At 46.4% G+C, this 15,246-nt stretch overlaps 1 protein-coding gene across 1 annotated transcript in view; it reads left to right on the top strand.

Moving 5' to 3' along the window:
• Nucleotides 1-12,489, top strand: part of ZFAND3 (zinc finger AN1-type containing 3) — a 275,627-nt gene extending 263,138 nt beyond the window's left edge. Inside the window, exon 8 of the mRNA XM_034764817.1 lies at nt 11,821-12,489. Within this exon, the coding sequence (XP_034620708.1) occupies nt 11,821-11,837 (17 nt within the window). The 3' untranslated portion in view covers nt 11,838-12,489. The remainder of the gene's footprint in view (nt 1-11,820) is intronic.
• Nucleotides 12,490-15,246: the final 2,757 nt, after the last annotated feature.

The following is a 15,246-nucleotide window of genomic DNA, read 5'->3' as shown; positions in this document are numbered from 1 at the left end:
CATAATTGTTTGTGCCAACGTGAAGGTTTCATTGTTATTGCAAGACTTTCCTACCCTATGCAACTCCCCCCACCACCATTTCTCTCTTCTCTGCCTTACGATCTGAACGATCTTTTCTGTGCTGAGATGGTGAAGCTGTGGAGAGTGGCCTGGAGGGGCTGGAAATCACCTGGAAATTATTTCCCCTTTCCCTAATTCACCAGGTCAGATGGTGCACAGTGCTGCATTCCATTTTTGGTGGAACAATCTTTGATGGGAGGTGAAAAGACAAGGAAAGACATTTCTTGTATCTCATGAGCCCATGAAACAATCTCCCTCTTACCCTCCCTCCCTATTGGCAGCTGCCGAGAGAAGCTATAAGCCCCCCCTGACTGACTGGGATAGATTGTCTCCTTACCCAGACTGGTTTTGACAGATGCACCCATGTCTTGTCAAAGCTCCCCATTTCACAGCATCCAAGCTGCAGTGGGGGCTCACATGCACCTGAATGAACAGGGAGTGGAGCTGGGCTAGGGAATTCAAAGTGCCAACAGGTTGGATTATTCAGCATCAGAACATGAGGACAGAGGAAATCCCATACGTAGTGAACATTCAGCAGGCACCTGCCAGTCAGAAAGTCAGCTGAGCCTCTACCTCTAAGGGCTGGTCTACACTAGTGGGGGAGGGGGGGGTCGATGTAAGATACGCAACTTCAGCTATGGGAATAACGTAGCTGAAGTCGCCGTATCTTATTTCGACTTACCTCCCATCCTGGGATCGACGGCCGCGGCTCCCCCGTCGACTCCGCTATCGCCGCTCGCCCTGGTGGAGTTCCGGAATCGACGGGCGTGCGTTCGGGGATCGATATATCACGTCTAGACGAGCCGTGATATATCGATCCCCAATAGATCGATTACTACTCGCCGATTCGGTGGGTAGTCTTGACGTACCCTAAGTGTGACGTGTGGCCCAGAACAGGGACTAAACCACCGGACAGGGCAGAGTCGTTGCATCCTTTATATTTTAAACCACTGAAGAGGGATATGGTCCCTCGGTCCATTTATGGTTTGGAGCCATGGGCTAGATTTTTTTCTTCTATCAGAACAAAACTTTTCCCCTGATGACTCCGCCAATTTCAGAGGAGGCTGAGCAACTGCTTCCCTATTATTTATCTCTAGTGACACCAAACACTTCCCCAAACTGCCCTGAGGAGTTTGCAAACTAGATTAGACATGAGGTGTGGGGCTAGAGCAGGGAAGATATATGCCATCAGCCAGAATGGGCTTACTCAGAAAGGGTTAGTGCACAGTGTGGTGGTGGGGGGAGGTTGTTTCCAGTAAGTGGGTGTTTTATTGTCTAATCTCATGCATCTGAAGAAGTGAGGTTCTGACCCACGAAAGCTTATGCTCCCAGTACTTCTGTTAGTCTCAAAGGTGCCACAGGACCCTCTGTTGCTTTTTACAGATTCAGACTAACACGGCTACCCCTCTGATACTTAATCTCATGTAGGCATCCTTGTCTGTAATGCAGCCATCAGTGGCTGGCAATCGGCATAGCTACACTGGTGAAAAGCCAGGTAGAAACAAGAATAGCTACGATTTGCACTGGCTGAGCATACTCCTGTCTGGCATTAGGATAAATGCTACTGCTGAAAAAAAAAAAAAAAAAAAAAAAAAAAAAATCACAGCTTTGCTTGTCTATGTTACAGGTTTCTATCAATGCAGCTACACTAGTTCCCGGATACCAGTGTCTGTATTTGTGTTGATCACAAGTCCACAGTCCTTATCTCTCCTGTCTGTCTGTCATCTCCCAAATCTGGCCCCTCAAATGATTGATAGCATTGAATTCAGCCTGTTTCTTCCAGTTGCCAAGATCTAAATGCAGCAGTCACTCTTCACTGCCCTCTCATAGGGACAGATTCCCTCCAGGAACCCAGCTTGAGGGAAGGGTGTGTGTGAAACCAGCTACCACTCATATTGTGTGTTATTCTTTTCAGAGGACCCAATTTGGAAATAAGTAGAACAAGGGGGGTAGACACCATTCAGCTCCTTGTCAAAAAGATGAAGAGATTTTCAAAACTAGACTGAACAAAACACCTGAAAATTAAAATAGAAAACACTTCCGCCTTGACACTAGAGCTGGTAAAGAAATTTTCAACAGAACAGTTTTTTGTTGGAAAATGTTGATTAAGCAAAAATGACACTTCACAGGTTGTATTCAGGATTGTGGTAGCCATGTGGCCTTTTCATGGGAACATACCAGTTTTGACAAAAATTTGCTCACATCCAAGGTGGACGTCCTGGTCAAAACCAGAGACAAAGATTTATTCACCACAGTATAGTCTGGTGGTTAGGGAACTCAGGTAGGATGTGGGAGACCGAGGTTCAAGTCCTTGGTCTGACTCAGGCACCACCACGCTATTAGCTATTCTGGGTGGGTTTTTCCTCAATCTCTCCTATTTATTGGAACAAGGACTTGAAACTGGGTGCCACTCTTGTTTCATCCCAATGCAAAACAGGAAAATCTTGAGAATCTTCAAGAAACAGGAAAACCATTTTCCTGACCTGCTTTAACTGGCCCCTGGATAGACGGATAAGGCTGGAATGCACAGTAACAGCTTTCCTATGGGAGAGGAAGGAAGTGGAATGTCTGTCCTTCCAGAAGATCAACCTAGATGGAGTCATCACTGAGCAACTTGAGCTTCCAGGCTCAGTGACAATCAAAACTTGCTACACAGGAGTCTGGCATTGAAGGAAATTCACAAGTTTGATCAAATAAATAAATAAATAAATAAATAAAGGCAGGGCAGGGAGGCATGTGAAGACACAGGTTTCTGTTGAAATCATCTTTCCCTTCCCCCATATTGAAGACACCTCTCCTCTATTCTGAGGATCTGTTTCAACCCTGGTTCCCCCCGCCCTTATAAAAAAAAATTATGGTGTGGTGCCCTTTAAGCCCAAGCTCCGACACACCCCTCTTATGATGAGTAAGACAGGGGTAAGCTCCTCTCATATAACAGAATAAGGGCCCTATGTGACCTCCTGCATCCTTTGACTGGTATATCATTGTAAGATAGATTCCTCTGCTTGGCAGGGCTTCCCTGGAAATGGGTCAAGTCACATGTGAATATGCTTGTTCATGAGAGAGAGATGCAGTCTGTAATAATCTGCACTGAAACACACAAAAAACAGTACTGTGATGCAGATCATTAGGTACTTAATTTACACAACAAAGGAGTAGCAGTAAAATGTCCATCAGTTGCATTGCCCTCCTGCTCCTCCCAACCTCCTTTTAATTAGGAGCTTAGTCTTGGTGGGAGGGGGTGGGGAGAGGAAAACAGCACCCAGAGCATAAACCAATTCCTAGCTCTCAAAACATTAAGCAGCTATTCCAATTCCAAGCCTCTATGCACCACTGCCAATGCATGTCAATTCTGGCCAACCACCTCAACACTGTTACTTCTCTTCTAGATTCCCCCAACAATGCACCTTCAGTGCTGACCTATAGCAGCCCCTGTTCTCCTGAAGTCTTGGACCCTTCTTAAGAGCACAGCATTGCACCTCAGTACCAACTTGCTATACTCCACAACTATATCACTGCTAATTCACTTGTAGTCCAATAATTCTGACTAGCAGCATCCATGCTCTTTCAACCTGGGGCTTCTCTGGAACAGGCCGATGTTACACGATCAAACAGAGACTTCAATGAGACCACCCCACTGTACTTTTGTCTTCTCTCACAGCACACATGCCTCCTTTAAAGTCTGACATTGCAATGCAACAAGAACGTTCAGAAAATTGAACCTTTTGCAGCATAAAAGTCTTAATGCTACGTCCAGCTGTAACAGCCACTAAAATGCAGAAAGGAACAACAGTTCTAATTGGACCAGCACTTGACTCACTTGTAAGTAGGATGTCACTTCCCTATTGAGGAAGATTGCCACTCGTTGCCTGAAAATAGGTCTAGAGAAGAAAACAGAAGACTACAGAAAGGCAAATTTCAATACACTGTGGGTGTATTTAAGATGAAGCAATAAACTTTAATGTAAATCCTAAAAACATGAACACTGCTTCAAAGCAGTAAGCCACATTCAAATGTATTCCAGGGAACAAAAGCCAACTGGTGATCTCTCACTTCTAAAGAGACAGAAGTCTCACTCCTCTACTTCTTCACAAATCCCAAAAACAGGAGCTGAGACACTTGCGATCCGCAGATAATCACCTCAGTACTTCAGAAGAACAGAGATAGATCTGAACCCCAGACTCAGCACGGCAGTAATGTTAGCCAATGATGCAGGAAGTCACATAGCCAGGAAAATTCTAAATACATGGAAAAATAATTCAAATTGCAAGGAAGAACACTGCATAAAAACGGATTTCTTGTAACCTATAATATGCATGGAAACAAGTGAGTCACACAGGAGGTGTAAACACTGGCAGACAATATCTGAATGAGCACAAACATGATTAAATCACTTTATATAGCATTTGTAAACAATAAAGACGAAGCTTTTATAGAATTTCTGCAGTCTACAGGTTGGCACAGGGGATTTGGAGGGAGGACTCTGGAGTGCCATTCCTGGCTCTTCTCCGACTTCCTAGGTGATCCGGGACATGTGATTAACTCTTCTACCTCAGTTTCCCCATCTACAGAATGGAGATACTAATGTTCAGACACCTGTTTAAAGATATTTTACTAGGCTTGTTTGACAGAGGCTACATTAATTTAAACTTATTTTTATAGTCATTTCTATGGTACTTATCAATTGTATTTGAAGTCTTTACAATTTTATTCAAGGCATCACAATCTCATACATTGCAGTTACCAAGGGAAAATCATTATTATTTATTAATTGCTTGCCTAACTGCCTGTTGTGCACACCATTACCCAGTTGATATATGCAAATGTCGCTTACAAATGTGGATACAAGGTATTGAAGGCACACCTAGTGCATGTACATTTGTGGGTCTGAAATCTTTGCACAGTAGCTTTAAAAATGCAGCCCTTAAACTTACACTAATATTAGTAAGTGTAATGAAAGTCAGCATGAACACAAGTTTACCTGTCTTTACTGACTGAGAATGCTGCAAGTTGTATTGTGAGAAAAAGTCATCTAGCCATTTAAACTGTGGAGCAGAGTCATTTATACCCACAGGCAACACATACATTAGAGAAGGGCATTGCTTGCGTACTTGTATAAATCCTAAGTGAAAGATAATGTAACAGATGGAATAAGTCTTAAGAAGAGCCCCAATAGTTTAGTTCCTATCCGCTACCCCCCAAATTAACAGGCACCCTATAGTTAAACCATGTATGTTGTAGGGAGTCAAGTCTGAGCAAAAGGCAAAAAATGAAAAATGGCAGAAGACAACTAAGAGCTAGATCCACAAAGGGGATTTTGGCATCACAATGCTTAGCATTGCAACCCCTAATTCTTGGGAGCCTTGCTATCCAATGGAATTCACACCCCTGAGATTCCCAATACAATGTATGGGGAGAGTTAGATGTCTAAGAAATGGATTCACAGAAATCAGAAGCAAAGCATGGAGCTGCCTAAGCTAGCCAGGAGTGAAATGCAGAGGAAGGTGGCAGGACTGAATGCCCAGATCCACAAAAGGACAGAGACAACTGAATGAAGGGAGATGCCTATCTTCAGTCAGAGTTCACACCTGTGAATCTTCCCCTGGAGTTAGGTACCTAAGCCAGGTTAGCCTTTTCTCATGGGGAAGAGAGAGAGAAGAAAAGGCATGGGGGTTTGGGGAGAGAGAAGAGAGGAGACAACCCCTCCCCCCAAACACATGCACCCTTATAGCCAATGGCCCCATGGCTAAGGCACTCACCCAAGTTGCAGGAGAATAGTTTTCAAAGTCCTTTTCTACCTACCCAGTTTGGAGCAGGGATTTGAACCCAGGTCTCCCACATTGCAGGAAAGTGCCCTTACCTGGGCTACTGAATATTCTCGGGTGGGCTTTTCTCAATTCCTCCTGTTAAAGCGTGCTGTAATAAAACCACCTCCACTAGCTCTCCCAGCGCTGGTGCACTGTCTACACTGGCACTTTACAGCGCTGAAACTTGCATCGCTCAGGGGGATGTTTTTTCACACCCCTGAGCGAAGAAAGTTTCAGCACTGGAAGTGGCAGTGTAGACAAGACCTAACTATATACCCAAGTGGTTAGGACACTCACCTGGGACGTGGGACAATCAGGTTCAAGTTTCTGCTCCAATGAATATTTCATTTTGTATAATTGCTCCAAAAAGAGAGACTCACGCCATAACGTCAGTGCACTCACCTCAGATGAGGGAGGCCTGGGTTCATTTCCCTGCTCCAAATAAGGGAAAGAGGATGCAAATCTGAGTCTCTCACATTCCAGGTGCATGCTCTAACCACTGGGCTACTGGATGGACACATATGGACATAGACACACATGTCATTTGCATGGGGCCTGATTCAGTAGGTGGGTTCAGAGCATGTCTACTGGATCAGGCAAGAAAAGTAGTGGAATGCCTAATTTCAGAAGTCCAGTGGGGCTTACTCATGAGCTAGGGCACTCAGCTGTTTGATGGCATCAGGACTTAGGTGATTTTGCACTTGCCCACCAGTAGAAATGCAAGTGCACACAGCATTAGGTGGCAGCTAAGCAGGTGGCCTGAGGATCTCAGTTATGCCTAAATGTTGGACTTAGGTGCCTATAGTGGCAGTAAGCCACTGAAGTCCCTTTGTGGATCTAGCCCGAAGTCCAAAAGTATCTGCTACACCAGACTACAAATGGGTAATTCAGTCTATCGTGTCTTTTGCAAGCAAAGACAAAGAGGTACCATAGTTCATGGCTCTTCATTAGACGTTAAAGTGAACAGCTAAACACCATCTTTGCAGCCAGCAAAACATTGCAATCCCTCAGAATTAAAACAAACACTTTTTTAAAAAAAATGATCAACTGTTATGAAAAGTCATGATTAGAGAAGCAAAGATAACAGATAAGAAATGAACAAATCACAGGGAATGTCTTGTAAATAAATGTAACGACAATGGAATTACTGTCAAATCAAATTATACAAATTACAGGTTGTAAACAGCAGTTCCAAAGCAGCCCAATTGATCACTCAAAATGAAATGAGAAACAAGAAGAGGAAATCTCCAGCATACTAAGCACTTCCTTATCCAATAGGCACACCTCATCATCCTTCTGCAGCCAGCATAAGCCAAAACCCACAATCTGTCTTCTGCACAGGAGGTGCCTGCCAATCAACAAGAGCCAGAGAGTCACCCAGAGTAACAAACCAGGGGAATGCCCCCAAAGGTGATGTCTACACTGCAGCATAAGCCTGTGTTTGAGCCCAGGCTCAAGTCTAACCCCCCTTGCATCTACACTGCAATTGCACTAACCCAGGGCTCGGACCCAGGGTCCCAGAACCCTGCAGGGTCCAAGCTCAAGTGAAGCCAGGACCTAGGGTCCAAACTCTACTGCTTTGCAGAGTAGCTGCAGCCCTGCTTGACTCAGGTCCTAGGAGTCATCCAGAAGTATCCCACAATTCCATGGGACAACTTCCTTACTCCTCTCGATCCCAACAATCTGCACTCCACTCTGTTGCAAATAGAAGCCAACCCCCTCCCTTGGAGAACAGTAGCAGCTCAGGTCAGTGTTAACCCATTCTCTTTTGATCACCAATCTGCAAGCACACGATCATAGAATCATAGAATATTAGAGTTGGAAGGGACCTCAAGAGGTCATCTAGTCCAACTCCCTGCTCAAAGCAGGACCAATTCCCAGCTAAATCATCCCAGCCAGGGCTTTGTCAAGCCGGGCCTTAAAAACCTCCAAGGAAGGAGACTCCACCACCTCCCTAGGTAATGCATTCCAGTGTTTCACCACCCTCCTAGTGAAATAGTTTTTCCTGATATCCAACCTGGACCTCCCCCACTGCAACTTGAGACCATTGCTCCTTGTTCTGTCGTCTGCCACCACTGAGAACAGCCGAGCTTCATCCTCTTTGGAACCCCCCTTCAGGTAGTTGAAGGCTGCTATCAAATCCCCCCTCATTCTTCTCTTCTGGAGACTAAACAATCCCAGTTCCCTCAGCCTCTCCTCATAAGTCATGTGCTCCAGCCCCTTAATCATTTTTGTTGCCCTCCGCTGGACTCTTTCCAATTTTTCCACATCCTTCTTGTAGTGTGGGGCCCAAAACTGGACACAGTATTCCAGATGAGGCCTCACCAATGTCGAATAAAGGGGAACAATCACGTTCCTCGATCTGCTGGCAATGCCCCTACTTATACAGCCCAAAATGCCGTTAGCCTTCTTGGCAACAAGAGCACACTGTTGACTCATATCCAGCTTCTCATCCACTGTGACCCCTAGGTCCTTTTCTGCAGAACTGCTCAGAGAGCCTCCTGAGTTTGCAATGGGTTTGGTGGGCTGTTCAAACTTCTACTTTGACTTGGGGTCTGCAGACTACAGTGTGGAAGCCATAGCCCTGAGTTCGAGCAAAGTTAAATCTTAATTTAGGGTTTAGATACAATTTAGACACTCAAGCCTAGGATAACTGACCTGCGGTAGGGTGACTCAAGTCTCACTAACCCTGGGCTTACATTGAAGTATAGACGTATCCATAGACACCCTCAACAACAGAACAAGAAAATACACCATGAGCTTACAGAAAAGGTGTTACACTAAGGGCTGACTTACACATGAAAGTTGTAATGCTTTAACTATACCAGTATAGTCAAAGCAGTACAACCTGCAGGTGTGGGGACACAGTTATGCTAGTATGAAAGTGCTTACAGTGGTATAGCTTATTCCCATATGGGAAGGGAAATAAGCTACACCAGTATAAGACACCTTTATACCAATATCACTATGTCCCCACAAGGAGCTGTACCAGTATAACAATGTCAGTTAAAAAAAAAAGTCACTCCCCTGACATAGTTAGTGTAGACCAGGCCGATGAGGGAATGACAGGGCTTCTACTTATTCCAAAATTTGACCATCTTAAAAATTATTAGTCTAACAAGGAAACCCTTTGGAGCCTAAAACACCTATCTGCCCCTTCATCCATCTACAAAAAATGAACATATTTATGGTGATAAATTTTCCTTATATTCTTTCAAGGTACAAATAACAAGATACACGCAAACCCTCAACAAGCCATAATGCCCACATTTCTTACTTCCACACTAAAGACTATTTTAAGAGTCACTAAACTAAACTGTCCTTGGTCAGTGCTTGATCATAGAGCCATTAATATGGAACAGGACAGAAAAATGTTCACAAGGTCCATCATGTGAGGGACCAATATACCCAGGGGCTACCAGATCCTCTGGGGTGCCCATCTGACTCATTATGCAGGCCATTTCAAAAGACAGACCATCTCCCCAACCTCTTCCAAGTCCCTCATCTTTCCCATCTCCCAAACCCAACCACCCAATTAATGTCTTACCTTTTCCAAATCCCAGCAATCCTTGGTTCTCAAACCTTCCATGCTGTGGGTCCAACCAATGGCCATGGCCTGCGAAGCTACGACTGAAGTGTAATATCAGGGAGGTTGCTTGGCTGGAAAGGTTCCCCACTTCCTCCCCAAGCCCTCTGCGGCCACCTGGGCAATTAAAAACACCCCACACAAACTCAAGGTCCTGCCTCAATTCCTCTGTTGCCATCTGTCCCATAACATCTCCCCCCTCGGGCTCATTCTCCCCCAGTTCCTCTGCCCCACAGCCCTGGCCAGCTCTTGCTCCCTCGCCACCCCCTCGCTCTAGCGTCCCCCAAGACCAGGCTGCTCTTTCCTGCCCCCAGATACCCCCTCCTGGCCAGGGCTGAGCTTCCTTCCCGCTCCCACCCAGCAGCCCCCTTCCAGCCGCTCCTTCCCCAGCTCCCCGCGGGCCCAGGAACAGGCCTCGCCTGACTGCACGCGCCTTCCCCTTGCTCACAACCCGGCTGGGCTGGGGGCGGGCTGGCGTCTTTTGTCCACCCCCGGCCAGTTCTTCCGCTGCGCTGCGGGACGGAGCCGGCCGCAGGCCCAGGCTGCAATGAACGGCAGCGGCCACTAGGTGGAGGCGGCGCGCACCTTTCACTCAGGCACGGCCAGCCGGAGCCGTGTCTTGCACTCTCTAGACATGCGCGAGAGTAGTAGCTCAGCCCCTCTGCACCCAGGCAATCGCTGGTAGCTCACTCCTGGCTTTACTCAAGTGAACAGTCCCAGTTAATTCAGTGAGCGTTTAAAGAACCACAGCGATCTACCTAATACACCCCTGGCATTTCATTCATCAGAATAGAGCAAATCACACAACAAAAACCCTGCAAAGGATTCACACAAACTTGACAACTGATTTTGCTTTGGCCATGCTCACACTTTTCTGTGAAAACTCAAGAAATGAAGGCCTACTCGCCTGAATGCTCATGGAACAGAAACTGTAAATTCACCCCTCCGCTCCCCAGTATTCACACCAGTGGGGTATATTCTATATCAGAGCAGGGCCCCGACTCAGACAGCAGGGGAACATTGTTACAAAACTACTTGCTGGAGCCCTGGCACTTAAACAAGTCCAAATTATTTTGTGATCAGTGACTATTGTTACAACAGATGACCCACTCTGCAGGAAGGTAGAGCAGGTTGCTGGGTTTCTCCACCCCTAGCTCTGAGGGGAAAAAATATACTTTTGGTATTGGTAAGAGGGCTGTATGGTTATGATAGGGCTGGAGTGATGCTGGATACAAGGCAATAGGTGGGCATGCTCTGAGAGGCGTTATGTATAGAATGATGAAACACAAAATGAACACTTGGGCAGGAAATGTGGGGAGGCTGAGGCAGCAGAGTTTGATCACTTTATTAGAGAAGAGATCTATAGTCATGGGCCAGAAAGAAGACTTAGTGAGGGGAATGGAAATGGGGTTTGAAAGTAGGGTTCCAACTTTCTATTTGCAGAAAACTGAACACCCTGCCCCACCCCCTGCCCTGCCTGTTCTCCGAGGCCCTGCCCTCCCCTCCATCCCCTCCCCTCCATCACTTGCTCATTGTCACCAGGCTGTGGCAGGGGGGTTGGGATGCAAGAGGGTGTGAGGGCTCCAGCTGGGGGCGTGGGCTCTGGGGTGGGGTTGAGAGATTTGGGATGCAGGAGGGACTCTGGGCTGGGGCTGAGGAATTCAGAGTGTGGGAGGGGGCTCCAGGCTGGGGCGTCAGGGTACAGAGGCGGTGCAGGTTCCGGGACAGAGTATGGATGCGGGAAGGGGCTGGGGCAGGGGGTCGGGTGCAGGAGAGAGTTCGCGCTCCGGGCAGCACTCACCTCAGGTGGCTCCTGGAAGCAGCAACATGTCCCTTCGGCTCCCAGATGCTGGGGCAGCCAGGGGCTCTGCGCGCTGCCCCTGGCCGCAGACGCTGCTCCCGCAGCTCCCATTGGCCACATTCCTGGCCAATGGGAGCTGCAGAGCCAGCGCTCAGAGCGGGGCAAGGCGGTGCACAGAGCCTCCCAGGCTGTCCCTGTGCCTAGGAGTCAGAGGGACATGTTGCCACTTCTGGGAGCCGCACGGAGTCAGGTAGGGAGCCTGCCAGCCCCGCCAACTGGACATTTAACGACCAGAGCCACCAGGGTTCCTTTTTGACCAGGTGTTCCGTTCGAAAACCGGATGCCTGGAAACCCTATTTGAAAGGACAGAGAGCCTAGAAACTGTTCCAGATAGATTCTTCTCCCATTTTGCCCTAACACACATTACAAACATACCAGAAGATAGGGATAGAATGAAGGTTGGTATTGGAAAGGAACAACTAGCAAGGGTCCAAAGCCAGCTTGCCTTACTGACAAATCAATAGATCTAGAGACATTATTTATTATTGTGTGTTTGTTTATTATAGTGACCATGATGTGCTAGGGACTTTCCAGACATTTCAGTGAGCAGACGTGGGATGACACACAGCTGATTCGCTCTCAGAAGAAAAATATTCAGGAAAGGAAATTTTGTGCTGTTGATTTGCTCCCACCCCTTCCCACCATCTCACTTCTCTCGCCCTTCCTTCAGGTAGCTTCCTTTTGATTTGCCCTGCAATTGCTTGGTGATATTAATCTAATCTACATGGATATTTCTGATGTGCTCATGAGCTTGGTAATCTTATAAGAATGGCACCTTCTCCCAGGATAGATACATCACCATTCTTTTTACAAATACTCGTATCTTGTATTTGAACATCTGTCCTGTTGAATAAAATAATTTGTTTTCTTTTTTAATTCTGCCTGTACAAATCACACCACACTGGTGCTGACAAGACACTAGCTGCTGTGGGGAAAGTGATAACCAAAGGGTAAGATTTAACACAAATACCAAAGGATTTCTCACAAATCAGTACTCAGTATAAGCCTGACATAAGTAATAGCAAGGAAGGAAATTAACTGGCCTTAGTACATCAGCCACCACTCGGGAGAAAGAGAACTTGTCCAAAGCACATTTTATAGGAGACTCATTCTGGGCCACGAGGAGTTCTGATCAGGTTCCTTCACCTTGTTTCGTTGAGGATCAGAGAGCAAAAGATAACCTTAAGCATGTCATATTGAGCTAACAATGACAACCTCAATATATCACCTTGTCGTTTGTCTGGCAGAGAGGATAAAGATCAGAAAGCAGAGATAGTTAAATAATTGGCAGGGTTTGTTTCCCACTCTTTGCTTGCACTGCACTGGGTCTGCATTTGTTTGTGATGTTCTGCAATAAATTATATGAAAGAAAGAAAAATAAACATTTTCTACTTTGACTTCCTTAGCAGTGTGAAGTCTGCAGTTCATTTAAATCTCCCTTTGAGTTCTCGGCCGGACAAAGGTTATTTAACTCACCTCCTTTATTTTTTAATAAAATTGTCTTTAAAATGTATGAGGCACATTGAAGGGGACAAGGTGTATGAGGACAGAAAGTGCAGAGTCATCTGAATAAGCTGCTAAATGCAATAAATAAGTAACGAGAGGAAGCGGAGGGCTCGCGAAGACGTGCTCACAAAGACGTGGAGAACGCCCAGAGAGTTGTCTCATAAGGAAAGGAGAGGCTACCACTTTGTAGCAAGAACGTGGAATAGAAATCTGCTACTTTCAGGGCGGGGGCAATAAGGCACCAAACTAAAGTCTAGCCGCAATCAGTTCTAAGACAACAAATCTTAATGTCTACACTGGGGAAAGAGAATCAGTTTCAAGACACTACAGTGATAAGCATAATTTGACTGCCCTACACAGATAGATTAAACTCAGATTTTTAGCCTTATAAAAAAAATACCACATTGTCCAATGATCACTAGCACCAATTCAAGCAAACCTGAGCCCCCTGCAAAGATATTAGATTAGATCCCCTGGTTGCAAGGTCTGAGATTCACTATGTGACATTAGCCCAACCTTGCTCCCCCCCACCTCCCCAGCCCTCAGACTCCTGTAACAAGCTAGGGGTTTAGACCTATAATGGGAGAGTGAAGACTAACGTGTCCAGAACTATGAGTATGTTTGTGGGAAGAAATGAACAGGAGAAGCAGGATTTGTGACAGATTCAGCCAGTGTAGTGACCCTGGTCTCCATAAAGGAGCTCATCCACAACACCATACAGCACCAGACTACAACCAGGAAACATCATGGTGTTTTAATCTAAACTGGGGGCATGCATGTGACTAGGTTTGAAAGCACTGCAGGAGCCAGTCCTGGTAGTCATACAATATCCTGCAGTTTCAATTTCATTGATTGGGAGCATTATTGTAGAAAGCTGTACTTCATTTAGTTACTGAGACATTGCAGACATTGGGCTAGATCGGGAGTGGGGGGGCAAATTTTTTCGCCTGAGGGCCGCATCGAGTTTCGTAAATTGTATGGAGGGCTGGTTGGGGCCCAGCCCCCATCTTCTATCTGCCCCTCCCCTCCCTGGGACTCCTGCTCCATCCAACCCTTCCTCTCATTCCTGACAGCCCCCCTGGGACCCTTGCCCCATTCAACCACCCCTTCTCCCTGTCCCCTGACTGCCCCCAGAACCCCTGCCCATCCAACCCCCGCTCCTTCCTGACTACCCCCTCTGCCTCCATTCAACCCCTTATTCCTGCCCCGACTGCCGCAACCCCTATCCACTCCCCCGCCCCCTGACCACCACCCCAAACTCCCCTGCCCTCTATCCATACACCCCCGGCTCCGTGTCCCCTTACCGCACTGCCTGGAGCACCGGTGGCTGGCGGCACTACAGCTGTGCCACCCCGCTGGAGCATCGGGTCAGGCCGGGCTCTGCAGCTGTGCTGCCCCCAGGGGCTCACAGCCCTGCCACCCAGAGCATTGCACCGGCGGCAAAGCAAGCAAGCTGAGGCTGCGGGGGAGGGAGGATAGCAGGGGAGGGTCGGGGGTGAGCCTCTCAGGCCAGGAGCTCGGGGGCCAGGCAGGACAGTCCCATGCCGTAGTTTGCCCACCTCTGGGCTAGATCCTCAGCTGGTATAAATCAGTTTAGCTCCATTATTTGGCTTAATATTTTGAAAGAGGAACTAGGTGTGATACAGAGGTCCATTGGTCCCAGCTGGCAAAGGGTTCCCTGTTCTGTACCAGCAACTCCTAACAGGCCTGACAAACTCATTGCACTAGCACACTGCTTTCATAGTGTTTATCTATAAAGAATGTCATGGAAGAACATAGGAAAGCCAGGATCACACTGGTATTAATATTACAGTGACATGTATGTACTGACACTATGTAAAGAGTGATGTAATATACTGGATAATATGTTTTAAAGTCTGAATCAAAGCAGGGTTGACAAACAGGTTCTTGAAAGACAAACAACATATCTTCAACTGTTTTTCTCAGTTCCCATTAATATTAAGTAATGTAAACCAACTCAGTGGCAGCCCAATTTACATATGAAGTCAAGAAAGGGATGGGAAGAAACTGGAGACTAAACCACAGGATACTGTCCTGTCTTTGGGGGCAAAAAAAGAACCTTTAAAGAATATACAAAGAATGCAAGGAGACATTTTGTTACCCTTTCACTGAGGAAAACCCCTGGTGTGCTTCTTGAACACTTGGATCCTGGGTTGTCTGAAACCAGCTAGCTCTGCAAAAGACTGAAGCTTGGGGGAAGAATCTACTTTATTATACAGGAAAAGGAACCTATAAGTGTAAACCAGGGTTGGGTTTTATGATTTTGTTTTATATGTAACCATTTCTGTTTCCATCATTAGCCTTTTTCACTTCTCTTAAATCTTAATCTTTGATAATAAACTTATGATTGTTTTCACAATAAATACAGATATATCTCTGTGCTGTGATGTTTTATAGGAGTTGAT

The sequence above is a fragment of the Trachemys scripta genome, chromosome 3, assembly GCF_013100865.1.
Source record: "Trachemys scripta elegans isolate TJP31775 chromosome 3, CAS_Tse_1.0, whole genome shotgun sequence".
Classification (NCBI taxonomy): domain Eukaryota; kingdom Metazoa; phylum Chordata; order Testudines; family Emydidae; genus Trachemys; species Trachemys scripta.
This window is presented reverse-complemented; position numbering and strand designations above follow the sequence as displayed.